Here is a 12,674-nt window from a genome sequence, read left to right as displayed (position 1 = left end):
TGTAATGGCTAGGTTTCCCACAATTACAGTTTAGATCCAAATTTAATATGGACTTAATTTTCAAATACAGGAAATGAACTCTTTTTAGATGTAAAATAAATACAGTATACCTAGGGTATAATAAAATGGCTTGTTTGTTTATTTGTTTTTGAATTTCGCGGGGGTATCTGCGCTAGCCGTTCCTTATTTAGAAGTGTAAGACTATAGTGAAGGCAGCTAGTCATCACCACCCACCCCAACTCATGGGCTGCTATTTTACCAACTAATAGTGAGATTGACTGTAACATTATAAAGCCTCCACGGCTAAAAGGGTGAGCATGTTTGGTGTTACTTGGATTCTAACCCACGACCCTCAGATTACGAGTCGAGTGCCGTAATCACCTGGTTATGCCGGGCCAATAAGATGGTATTATAAAGCAGACAAGACAACTTCAGCAAATAATAGGGAAAAATAAATGTTTATTTACTCATCATTGGTATCAAGTGTTATTAGCGATACATTTTTCTGACCCAACGAAACACTAATAGTGTAGTAGTGGCTAAAATATTCAGTGACAGCCTTGAGTAAGCATATCATATTTATCTAACATATAGTCTGCGAATAAAGGTGGAGCTTTATTATTATCATTTTTTGTAAAACCTCTTCCTAAATATGGTATAACAATTCTCTTTTAAAGGAGCTCTTATTCCACAGAGGTTTTAACCTATAGTTCTTCAGAATATGTTCTTTCAAGTCACACCTGAAACATATTTTTTGTGATCTATTTCACCCATTTTGTGTGACTAATTTTAACTAATTCTTTCTCCTCTTGTACACTAACATAATGATGTGTTTGTGTTTGATATGATGATCCCATAACATAATGATGTGTTTGTGTTTGATATGATGATCCCATAACATAATGATGTGTTTATGTTTGATATGATGATCCCATAACATAATGATGTGTTTGTGTTTGATATAATAATCCCATAACATAATGATGTGTTTGTGTTTGATATAATGATCCCATAACATAATGATGTGTTTGTGTTTGATATGATGATCCCATAACATAATGATGTGTTTGTGTTTGATATAATGATCCCATAACATAATGATGTGTTTGTGTTTGATATAATGATCCCATAACATAATGATGTGTTTGTGTTTGATATAATGATCCCATAACATAATGATGTGTTTGTGTTTGATATAATGATCCCATAACATAATGATGTGTTTGTGTTTGATATGATGATCCCATAACATAATGATGTGTTTGTGTTTGATATAATGATCCCATAACATAATGATGTGTTTGTGTTTGATATAATGATCCCATAACATAATGATGTGTTTGTGTTTGATATAATGATCCCATAACATAATGATGTGTTTGTGTTTGATATAATGATCCCATAACATAATGATGTGTTTGTGTTTGATATAATGATCCCATAACATAATGATGTGTTTGTGTTTGATATAATGATCCCATAACATAATGATGTGTTTGTGTTTGATATAATGATCCCATAACATAATGATGTGTTTGTGTTTGATATAATGATCCCATAACATAATGATGTGTTTGTGTTTGATATAATGATCCCATAACATAATGATGTGTTTGTGTTTGATATAATGATCCCATAACATAATGATGTGTTTGTGTTTGATATAATGATCCCATAACATAATGATGTGTTTGTGTTTGATATAATGATCCCATAACATAATGATGTGTTTGTGTTTGATATAATGATCCCATAACATAATGATGTGTTTGTGTTTGATATAATGATCCCATAACATAATGATGTGTTTGTGTTTGATATAATGATCCCATAACATAATGATGTGTTTGTGTTTGATATAATGATCCCATAACATAATGATGTGTTTGTGTTTGATATAATGATCCCATAACATAATGATGTGTTTGTGTTTGATATAATGATCCCATAACATAATGATGTGTTTGTGTTTGATATAATGATCCCATAACATAATGATGTGTTTGTGTTTGATATAATGATCCCATAACATAATGATGTGTTTGTGTTTGATATAATGATCCCATAACATAATGATGTGTTTGTGTTTGATATAATGATCCCATAACATAATGATGTGTTTGTGTTTGATATGATGATCCCATAACATAATGATGTGTTTGTGTTTGATATAATGATCCCATAACATAATGATGTGTTTGTGTTTGATATAATGATCCCATAACATAATGATGTGTTTGTGTTTGATATGATGATCCCATAACACAATGATGTGTTTGTGTTTGATATAATGATCCCATAACATAATGATGTGTTTGTGTTTGATATAATTATCCCATAACATAATGATGTGTTTGATATAATGATCCCATAACATAATGATGTGTTTGTGTTTGATATAATGATCCCATAACATAATGATGTGTTTGTGTTTGATATAATGATCCCATAACATAATGATGTGTTTGTGTTTGATATGATGATCCCATAACATAATGATGTGTTTGTGTTTGATATAATGATCCCATAACACAATGATGTGTTTGTGTTTGATATGATGATCCCATAACATAATAATGTGTTTGTGTTTGATATGATGATCCCATAATATAATGATGTGTTTGTGTTTGATATAATGATCCCATAACATAATGATGTGTTTGATATGATGATCCCATAACATAATAATGTGTTTGTGTTTGATATAATGATCCCATAACATAATGATGTGTTTGTGTTTGTGTCAGACTCGTAATCTGAGGGTCGCGGATTCGAATTCCCGTCGCACTAAACATCCTCGGCTTTCCTATTCGTTGGTAATAGCCTAAAAGTTGGCGGTGAGTGGTGATGACTAGCTGTTTTTCCTTTAGTCTTACACTGCTAAATTAGGGACGGCTAGCGCAGATAGCCCTCGTGAAGTTTTGCTCGAAATTCCAAAACATTACATTACGTCTTTATTTGTTTGTCTCAGACTTTCACTGCCAACTGCAGCGCTTCTTTTAAAAACGTGTACCTACTTTGCCTCAAACAAATCCGCGAAATCATCTTGTAGCATGGCGTATGGCTTCATGTGAAGCATCCAACTGAGATAGCTGGACAAGACTTCCAATTTGTTTTTTTCAAATTCAATTTAAGTCTCTTTTTTCTTCTATACTCTGTCCCAGAGATTTAACCTGCATACTTCCTTCTTATGGGTAACTCTGAACCTGTTGGGTAATGCAGCTACCAATACTTTATAGTTTTACATTTCTCAGCTAGAAAGTTATTTAATGTCGTTAAACTATAGCAAGATAAATAGTTTGTTACTCAACGTTCTATCCTTTCACTCTGGAAATTATTTCATGAAAAGCACACCTTTCCGTTGATTTTTAAATTGTGTTGTTGAACAGAACAGATACATTCTGGATCTGGATTTTCTGATGACCTAGCTGGAATAGTCCAGGAAGGTCCTACAGTAATAAATGGTATAGCAGTGCTGGTAACAAAAACGGACCAAATAGGTTCTGTTAAATAATGTTTTAAGTTGCAGTTATCAGGTAGACGCAGAAATTGAGGTTGGTTGTTTGATATTTGTATTTATTAGTAAATAATCTATATTATACAGTTTAACACAATGTATTATTATGACAGAAAGAATGCTGTTCTTATGTTAGCGTAAAACTTCATAATGAGATATCTACATTCTGTCTATTACGGAGGATTTACCTTTGATTTTAGCGTTGTAAGTCTGTACACTTCTATTATAAGGAGTTAAAATATAAGAGATACAGTTAAATCTTTAATTTGTGATGACGAGAAACCCACTTGAAGTAAAAATATATCTCAGGATTCAGGTTAACCTGAAAATGACCTAACATAGTCGAAACTGTTCTCTGCTTTATCGGTAAGAGTGTTAATACCCATACGAGCCGTCCTAGATACAATGAAATCTTTAGTTTTATGATTATCGAGATGAAGTTTTGCTGAAAAAACAACCAGAAACGTAATATAAACGGGACTCACAGGAGTCTTTGGCAGTCTTCTTTTATTTGGAAACGTAGTTTGGATGTCGGATTCGAAATCGTGATCTAAAAAGATGAAAAGATAGTAACACTTTAGATACATTCATTAATAAAAAGAAAGAAAAACCTTCTTCAGGTTATTTGAAAGAACTGTAGTTCACGGATTGAGAGTCTGTGATATAAATTCATATTAACTTATGATCAGAGCCTATATAGATCGGAACTATTTATTAGCTTGGTAATTAGCATACATAACCGTGTTTTTAATACAGATATTAGAATGCACTGCTTCATGAATTGGCTACCTACACGATTAGCGATATTTTCGGCCGGAATTCCAAACATATCACTGAAGGTTCAGCCAATTTAACGTATTTAGGTTAGTCTTAAATTTATAGACTAAATATATAATGCAGAATAATATTTACAATAAAAGTATACAACAAAAAATTAGATGTATGAAACATTCTGTCCAGTATCTTTAACGAAACTAACATATTTTCAAATCTTTCCTTGTCAGATATTTGGATTATTTGCATTTGGGTTTCTGAGCACAAAAATTAAAACTATATCATCAAACTAAATGAGACAATTAGGTGAGAATTTTAACAAGAAATGATAATATTTTATCACAGCTTTCTTGTATATGGCACTGTACAATATATATTTTGGGAACAAAATGTCAAAAAAAATTTAGAAAAAAATTAAAGCACTAATTATATAAATAAATGTTAGTAAATATTGTTTATAGGAAAGCAGGCTCCCTGTGTTTGAATAAGTTATATTTAATTAATAAGGGGCATAGAAATACAGTATGGAACAGAAATAATTTCACAGAAGATTAACTAACAAGCTCTTGAGCGATTAATTCGCTCGCTGAAGGTGGTCTAATTATCTACCTTCAATACGGATTAATTATTCTTCAAACCCCATATATAAATATATACACTGTAGTAATGTTTTCTGATTTTGGTCGTATTCTTTTGGATTAATGAAAAATGCGAAGTGTGATGTATGTAATGATAACAAAAACGTTTTATTTCTCGAACTTCAAATTCTACAAGTTAGTGTTACAAATTTTCATTGATAGCCTAATTTCACATTACAATTTCATTTACTTGTTAATCTTCTCCTACGTACGATATATTTTGTGTATCTACCTATTCCTTGAAATATTAACTAGATATTCGTCACAGAATGAACTAATTGCCTGACAATAACATAGCAACTCATTACTCATCTGCACTAGTCAAACTTGCGTTTTTTTATTATTTCAGCTATTTTCTAAACTTTCGAGAAGGTTCAAGTATTAAACCACACCCTCTCTCCAACGTCAAAATTCTATCTGACAAAACAACAATAGGAAACTTTTATGTTTCTAAAACACACGGGTTTCAATGATACATAAAGCATTCATTCCCTGATGAATTTAAGTTATTCACTCTTTGTTGGAAATACTCCAAATTCAAAACGTACAAACACAGTTGAGTCGAGCTTCTAAAGCCCATAGTTTCAAAGGTTGTAGAATTAAGTTTGAGCTTTTTAATCTTGATGCACTTTGCTAGTTTAATGGAACGCTAGTTCTTCGCGTCGAGTAAAAAAAACACAATTCTTTACAGCTTAACATGCTGCTCTATAAACTGAACTCTATCCCTCAGACATTAATACAGGCTCAACAAGTTCACATTTCCACAACGATACAAAAGTCTATTGTCGAAGGAGAGACGTCGGATATAACGTTGTGTACTCTCGGATGACAAGATGAATGAGCCACCCGAGATGAGAGTAGAATAAAAAAAAGATTAATCTAGTGGAGCCCAAAACGTCTCATGAACATAAATAATCGCCACATAACGGCTTTCATCTTTGTTTCCCCAAACGTATATACTATTTTATATAATTCTCCGAGCTGGATAACATATGATTAAATTATATTCTTCACCTGTTCCCAGTATGAGTCCCGACGTTGCATGTTTCAGCTGAGGATGTGCATTATTCTCTTGCTGATCGCTCATACTTCTGTTGAGAAATATTTTATAATTAGTACAACAGTCAAAATTAATTTATTTTATTTCATACACTGAGAATGAAATACATTCGTTCTGACAAAGAAAAAGAGAAATTTAAAAACCGACAACAAGGGACGGATTTTTATTAACAGAACAGTAGAAAATAACAAAAATAGTCTTCAATATATTTTTCATTGAAAATGTTGAGCACAAAGGTACCCAAAGAATTATGTGTGCTCTGCCTACAACAGGTATAGAAATCAAATTTTAGTGTTATAAGTTCACAGATAATACAATGGTATTTAAGGATAAAAATATTTTATTTATTTTTTGTGTGACAAAAAAAAGATATCTGAGCTTTATCCACCATGAGAATTTATATGTTTATTTGTTTAGTCCCCGTCGCACCAAACATGCTCGCCCTTTCAGCCGTGGGGGCATTATAATGTGACGGTCAATCCACTATTCCTTGGTAAAGAGTAGCCCAAGAGTTGGCGGTTGGTGGTGATGACTAGCTACCTTCTCTCTAGTCTTACACTGCTAAATTAGGGACGGTAGCGCAGATAGCCCTCGTGTAGCTTTGCGCGAAATTCAAAACAAACAAACAGACAGTTTACTTGTTTTAGAGAAAAGGCACATTGAGATGTCTGCTGTGACTAGCGACTTTAACGTTGTCAAACAGTAAACGTAATGCTGTCCTACCAGGGAGCTCACTTCGTGGAGAATCAAATTAATGATTTTAGCGATGAAAGTTAGTAAAATTATGACTGACCTACTTGGAGACATGAAAAATAGAAAATAGTAACACAGAATACCTGTATCTTTTTCTTTAATGATCACCATTACCTGATATGTTTTACTTAACATATTAAATTAAAACAATTCACAATATCAGTGGATATTTTAGCATCAAAATAACAATTTCTTGTTCATATAAAGCGTTAGCAACATAGAATAATTCTAATTTGCTCAGAAAGAACGTCAATAATATCAAAATAATTCTTACTTGTTCATAAGAAGCGTTAGCAATATAAAAATAATTTTTATATTTTGAATTTCGCGCAAAGCTACATGTAGGCTATCTGCGCTAGCCGTTCCTAATTTAGCAGTGTAAGACTAGAGGGAAGGCAGCTAGTCATCACCACCCACCGCCAACTCTTAGGCTATCCTTTTACCAACGAATAGTGGGATTGACCGTCACATAATAATGCCCCCACGGCTGAAAGGGCGAGCATGTTTGGTGCGACGGGGACTAAACAAGTAGTCGAACGAGTCGAGTGCCTTAAACACCTGGCCATGCAGGGCCAAGAAAAATCAGTTCTCTAGAATTTTGTTTATTTAATCGTAAAGCTGCGCAGTGGGCTACATTTGATCTTGTTGTTGTTTTGAATTAAGCACAAAGCTACACAATGGGCTATCTGTGCTCTGCTCAGCACAGGTATCAAAACCAGGTTTTTAGAGTTGTAAGTCCGTAAAAACATACCGCTGAGCCACTAGGGTGGCTCATTTGATGTATTAACTACAGTAATCGAACAACGAATTTTAGAATTAAGAGCTCTTAAGCATAACTCTAATCCACCAGGGAACAGTTTTGAATGTTTGAAGTTAAGCGCGAAATTAAACAATGAACTATCTGTGCTCTGCCTACTACGAATATCAAACACTAGATTTGAGCATTGTCAGTCAGGAAACCTCCGAAACATAAAATTATCTTCAGTTCTTAAGAATGAAACATCGGTAATATAAACGTTTCTTCTTTTTTCTTCTAGGACAAACTTCAGCAGAATTTTTGATAGCATATTTACTAGCTCACTAAATTTGTCTTCAATTACACATAACAATTTTTACGTCTCTTAAGCAAACACCAACAAACGAGAATATTTAAAAGACATATTAGTAATTTAGCAGAATAAACTTCGATCAAAAGGTCAGCCCTTTATTTTAATAGCTTGCAGCCACGAAGAATTGCGCTGCCGTTCGGTTTTGGTTTCCATTTCAAAATCAAAACTCTAAATATTGAGGTTCGATCTCCGTCGTGGACACAGCGCGAACAGCGCATGGTGCTACATTGGGATAACATACACAAAAACACGCATTGACTTAAAATAATTAATTCTGATTTTGTAATAATTTCGAATAATATACATCTATCATTTGTTTATTCTACATGCATGGTTACTGAAAATTATTTTTTCTTCAAAACCGAAACTCAGGTATTCATTTTTAAGGTTGTTTGTTTCCTTTCATTTGATAGAAAAGCCTCATTGGGCTATTAGTTGTGTCCACTGCGGGACTTCGAACTCCAGATTTTAATGTTGCAAGCCAGTAGACTTACCACTGTCTCACCTGCAGACAAACTAGCAACTACTCACCTCCGGGGAGCCCTCTTAATTAACAGGTCAACTGTATTTGTGGAACACTCAATAATAGAAGACACTTCTTCGTACGTCTTATCAACAAGGGACACGCCATTCCACTCTAATACACAATCGCCTGTGTTAATAGAAAAATTAAACATTTACATCTTATGTTGTAAGTATAATAAAAAATACCCTTTCATTAATTCTACTTCAAATGTAATATTTCTATAAAACTAAAAATGTTTCACGGCAAAAATGATTGCCTATCCCATAGTCCTCCACATAATGCTCATTGATCTTCGATGATTTTGCAACAAATATATAAGGTAAATAATTGTTTCCCAGTTATTTTGATTTTTATTTAATATTTCGTTACAGTTATGATTTGAAAATATTTTAAAAAAATTCAATGAACAGTACCTGTAATAATAATAACAGCAATAAACTTTATCTGTTAGTGGGGAACTAAGACATATTTAACACTCTAGAAAATAATTGTCAAAATCAGATATATTACTTACAAAATTATTGTGCAAATGGAAATAACACTATCATTGAAACATAATCAGTGTTTACTACGGAACACACATTTCTCATTTGACAAATGAAGAGGATTTAAAAACAGAAATTGTATATTATGTGATTTTAATATCAGATATTAGGCCTCTTCATTTCCAGTATTTTGCCAGCTTTACACATTTAAATTTTAAAGTATTATACAGTATATTTAAAGAATGTTTCAGAGAGACTCTTTACACCCTCGTTATCCAAGTCCTGATAAATTCTGGTATTATACGAAAGACCTTTTGGGTATCTATTTGTAGGAAACAAAAGATAGATCCAAAATTCTATTTTTTACGTAATTATAATTTGGAAACTGAGAGACTAAATTACAAGGAGTGTGGAAAAATGTGCAGCTTATGTAATTTTTATTATACAGTGTGGCCCGTAAGTCTCTACCTATCCATATGTTATTATGTTATATTCAATTACGCATGTATTATAAATTTGTTTCTTTTTTCATTTAAATATGGCCAATGTAAGCTCATTTACACTTGAAGAGCGTATTGTAACATGGCGTCGTATAATATTATGCAGCGAGAATGAGGGACAGCACACAGATACACTGGATACATAAGATATATGGATGGGTAGGGACTTACGGGCCACCCTGTAGATGCTAGGCCTACTACTTTCTGGCTGTATTTCAGTTAATCTTCTGTATCATTTCATCTGTTAGATACACTTCTGAGAAATTAAGTATTATATTTTTAATATAATACTGAAAAGAATTTGTTACTACCTTGTCGAAGGCCCTTCTTTTCCGCTATCCCACCAGCAACAGTCCAAGTGACGTAAGCATACAAACAGCCATCGCCTGAAATCTTTCCTCCTGTTACTTTCATGCCAAATCCTCTAACTATAGAAACAACTGATACTGAAATTTTAGGTATAAGAGTTAGGTAATAAATACTTAAAACATAAAATAAAACGATGTCTGTGTCCATAATATTTTGAACTTATAACGTTGCAGTTCCAGGTCTGAATCCTGAGGCAGAAATTATGTTGTTTAGGCAGCCCATTGCGCAACTTTTAGCTAAACACAAAGTAACATCGCAACTTCTGTAGCGGTTTATAAACTTGCTGCATCAGGTATTTATAAATGATAACACGGTACATACCTTTTGAGGAGCTAACTGTGCTGACTTCATGCAAGAAAGTTAAATACGTTATATTAAACTGTTGTTCAATATGTAAAACAAGCAGTCATTTGATAACTGTAGTCCAGTATAACGTGGCAGTGAAAGGATATGCAGAAAAGCTACCTTTTAATATTGTATAGTATTTTGTAGAATGTGCGATGCTTCCAAAAACTGATCGATTTTGAGAAGACAAAATGTTTTCTGATGCGATATATTAATTTGGTATCTTGGCTACACTTGATAATGTTTATGATTTGATTTTTGGCTGCACTTTATCCTTAAGGTTTTGTTTTCTGGCTGTACTTGTTGATGTTTTAAGTTCTTTTTCTTGCTTATACTTGATGATGTTTAAAATTTGGTATCTTGACATCAACATTATGAATTTCTTTTACAGTCTTAAACTCTTCAATCATATACTCTCCAACTCATCTCTTTCCAAGATAAAACAATTGTAATGATCTTAATCTTTTCTTATATGACAGCCCGTCCATCACAGATGTCATTTTAGTAACCCCCCATGAATCATTTCCAACAATTTAATGTATTTCTTAAGATAAGGAGCTCAAGATTGAACACCTAATTCCAGATGTGGCCTAACCAGGGATACATATATATATATATATATACAATTAAATTATAACCTCTTTAGATTTGCATTCAATATTTCTGTAGATACAACCTAAACTTCTACTTGCTCTACTATTAGCAACAGCACACTGGTTGGATGCCTTAAGATATTGACCAATCATTTAACTAAGATTCTTCTCTTTTATGACACTGTTAAGGCTATTCAAATCCAAATTATTTTTATAATTCAAATTATGATAACTCAGATACAATATCTTTAATTTGCCATAATTAAAACCCATCTTGCATTTATTTGCCCAACTCACTAAATAATATGAAACTTTTTGTAAAGCAGCAGCATTCTATTCACAGCCAGCAAAACTCAAGACTTTGATATCATCATCAACTTAAAGTATTTTATTGAAAATTTCTTCAACTATGTCTTTAAGGTAAATCAATAGGAACATTAGTCCTAAGACTGAGCCCTGAGGTGCACCACTTGCAACATTAATCCAATTGAACTGAACTACATTAAAAACAATCTTTGCTTTTTTTATTCTTCTATCCTATTAGTTAACTTGTCCCCCACATCTACAGAGATAACGTTTTATTACAAGCTGTATACGTGGCACTTGGTCAAATGTTTTCTGAAAATCCAGATACACAATATATAAACTCATAGCCTTATATACAGATGAAGTAGCATTTTCAGAGCATCTCAAAAGATTTATAAGGCAAAATTTTCCATTAATGAAACCATGTTGACTATCCAATAAAATTCCAAACTTTGTTAAATTACTTTGCAAAGTGTTTTTTTTAATCAGACTTTACAAACCTTCCCACAATTGATGCAAAACTAAAGGGGCTACAGTTACTGGAACAACTTCTATTACTTCTCTTGAAGACAGGAGTGACATTAACCAATTTCCAATCTGTTGGTAAGTGTCCACTATTCAAGAACTTATAAAAAAAATGAGGCAAGTCCTTTAATTCCTTAAAAATGTTCAGGGAAATATTATCTGGACCAGGAACCTTATTATTCTTTAAACTTCCCAATTTTATTTTAACAATATAAGAATCTATGCAACTGTTTGTTCAAATTTGTTTTCATCCATCAATTGCTCAAGACAATGAATACTATTTGTTTTCATTAGTAAAAGCTGAAAAAAGGGCACAATTCAATAATCTAGACATTTCGTAACGATCAGGTTCTAGACATCCTTTATCATCCCTCATGGGTTTTATCCCCATCATTACATTTTGTTTACCCTTAATGTTCTTAAAATCTTTACTGTTAATTTGTATGATTTTGCCAATTTTTTTCACACATCCTTTTGAATGTCCTAATTTCCTATTTGACCAGCTTTCTTGATATTCTATAATCTTCTGTTTGTGATGCTTTCTTTAATTTTATCTCTTGTACTCTTTGTGACCAACCTGATTTTTTTTTTTACTTGCAGCACCTTTTTCTATTTGTAAGGAATAAATTTGTATTGAATGTTTACAAATTTATATTTAACATTTTTTTACATTTGCTTAGTGTTTTCAAATAACTCAGCTGCTCAATTCACAACAGATAATTATTGTTGTATCACTTCAAAATTTGCTTTTTTGAAGTTTGTAATCAAACCCATTTGTCATAAAAATAATCCACATGTAACCATATTTTAGTTATTCCTGTTCCTCATTCTCCTGTTTCTTATTTCTCATTTCCATATGCAGCAAAATATCAAATATATTAGAAAAATGATCACTTGTACATAGGTGTTCCACAATTTCCACCCTTTCAACCATTTATATACTAGAATAAATCTAAAACAGCATTGTATCTACTGGTTCATTGATCAACTGGTGAAGAACTCAATCTTGAAGAGTTTCTAGAATCCTTTCTCTCACATAGCATTTCTAATAAATATGCCTGATATTAAAATCACTCATAATTATGATGTTATTAACAGCTGAAATCTTAATCTGACTGTAAAGTTTCTCATTAATTTCATTAGGTTCATCTGGTGATCTGGAATAAATTCTTGG

The 12,674-nt window shown here is 32.4% G+C and overlaps 1 protein-coding gene across 1 annotated transcript in view; it reads right to left on the bottom strand.

The window, feature by feature from the left end:
• Positions 1-12,674, bottom strand: part of LOC143234727 (regulating synaptic membrane exocytosis protein 2-like) — a 56,376-nt gene that overhangs the window by 28,550 nt on the left and 15,152 nt on the right. Inside the window, exons 4-7 of the mRNA XM_076472287.1 lie at positions 9,674-9,790; positions 8,383-8,503; positions 5,944-6,020; positions 4,003-4,067 (exon numbers count right to left, since the gene is read on the bottom strand). Coding sequence (XP_076328402.1) covers positions 4,003-4,067; positions 5,944-6,020; positions 8,383-8,503; positions 9,674-9,790 — 380 coding nt within the window. The remainder of the gene's footprint in view (positions 1-4,002; positions 4,068-5,943; positions 6,021-8,382; positions 8,504-9,673; positions 9,791-12,674) is intronic.

Source organism: Tachypleus tridentatus, chromosome 12, assembly GCF_004210375.1.
Source record: "Tachypleus tridentatus isolate NWPU-2018 chromosome 12, ASM421037v1, whole genome shotgun sequence".
In the NCBI taxonomy this organism is placed as follows: Eukaryota; Metazoa; Arthropoda; class Merostomata; order Xiphosura; family Limulidae; genus Tachypleus; species Tachypleus tridentatus.
Note: the sequence above shows the minus strand (reverse complement) of the source record. Positions and strands in the feature narration are given on the sequence as shown.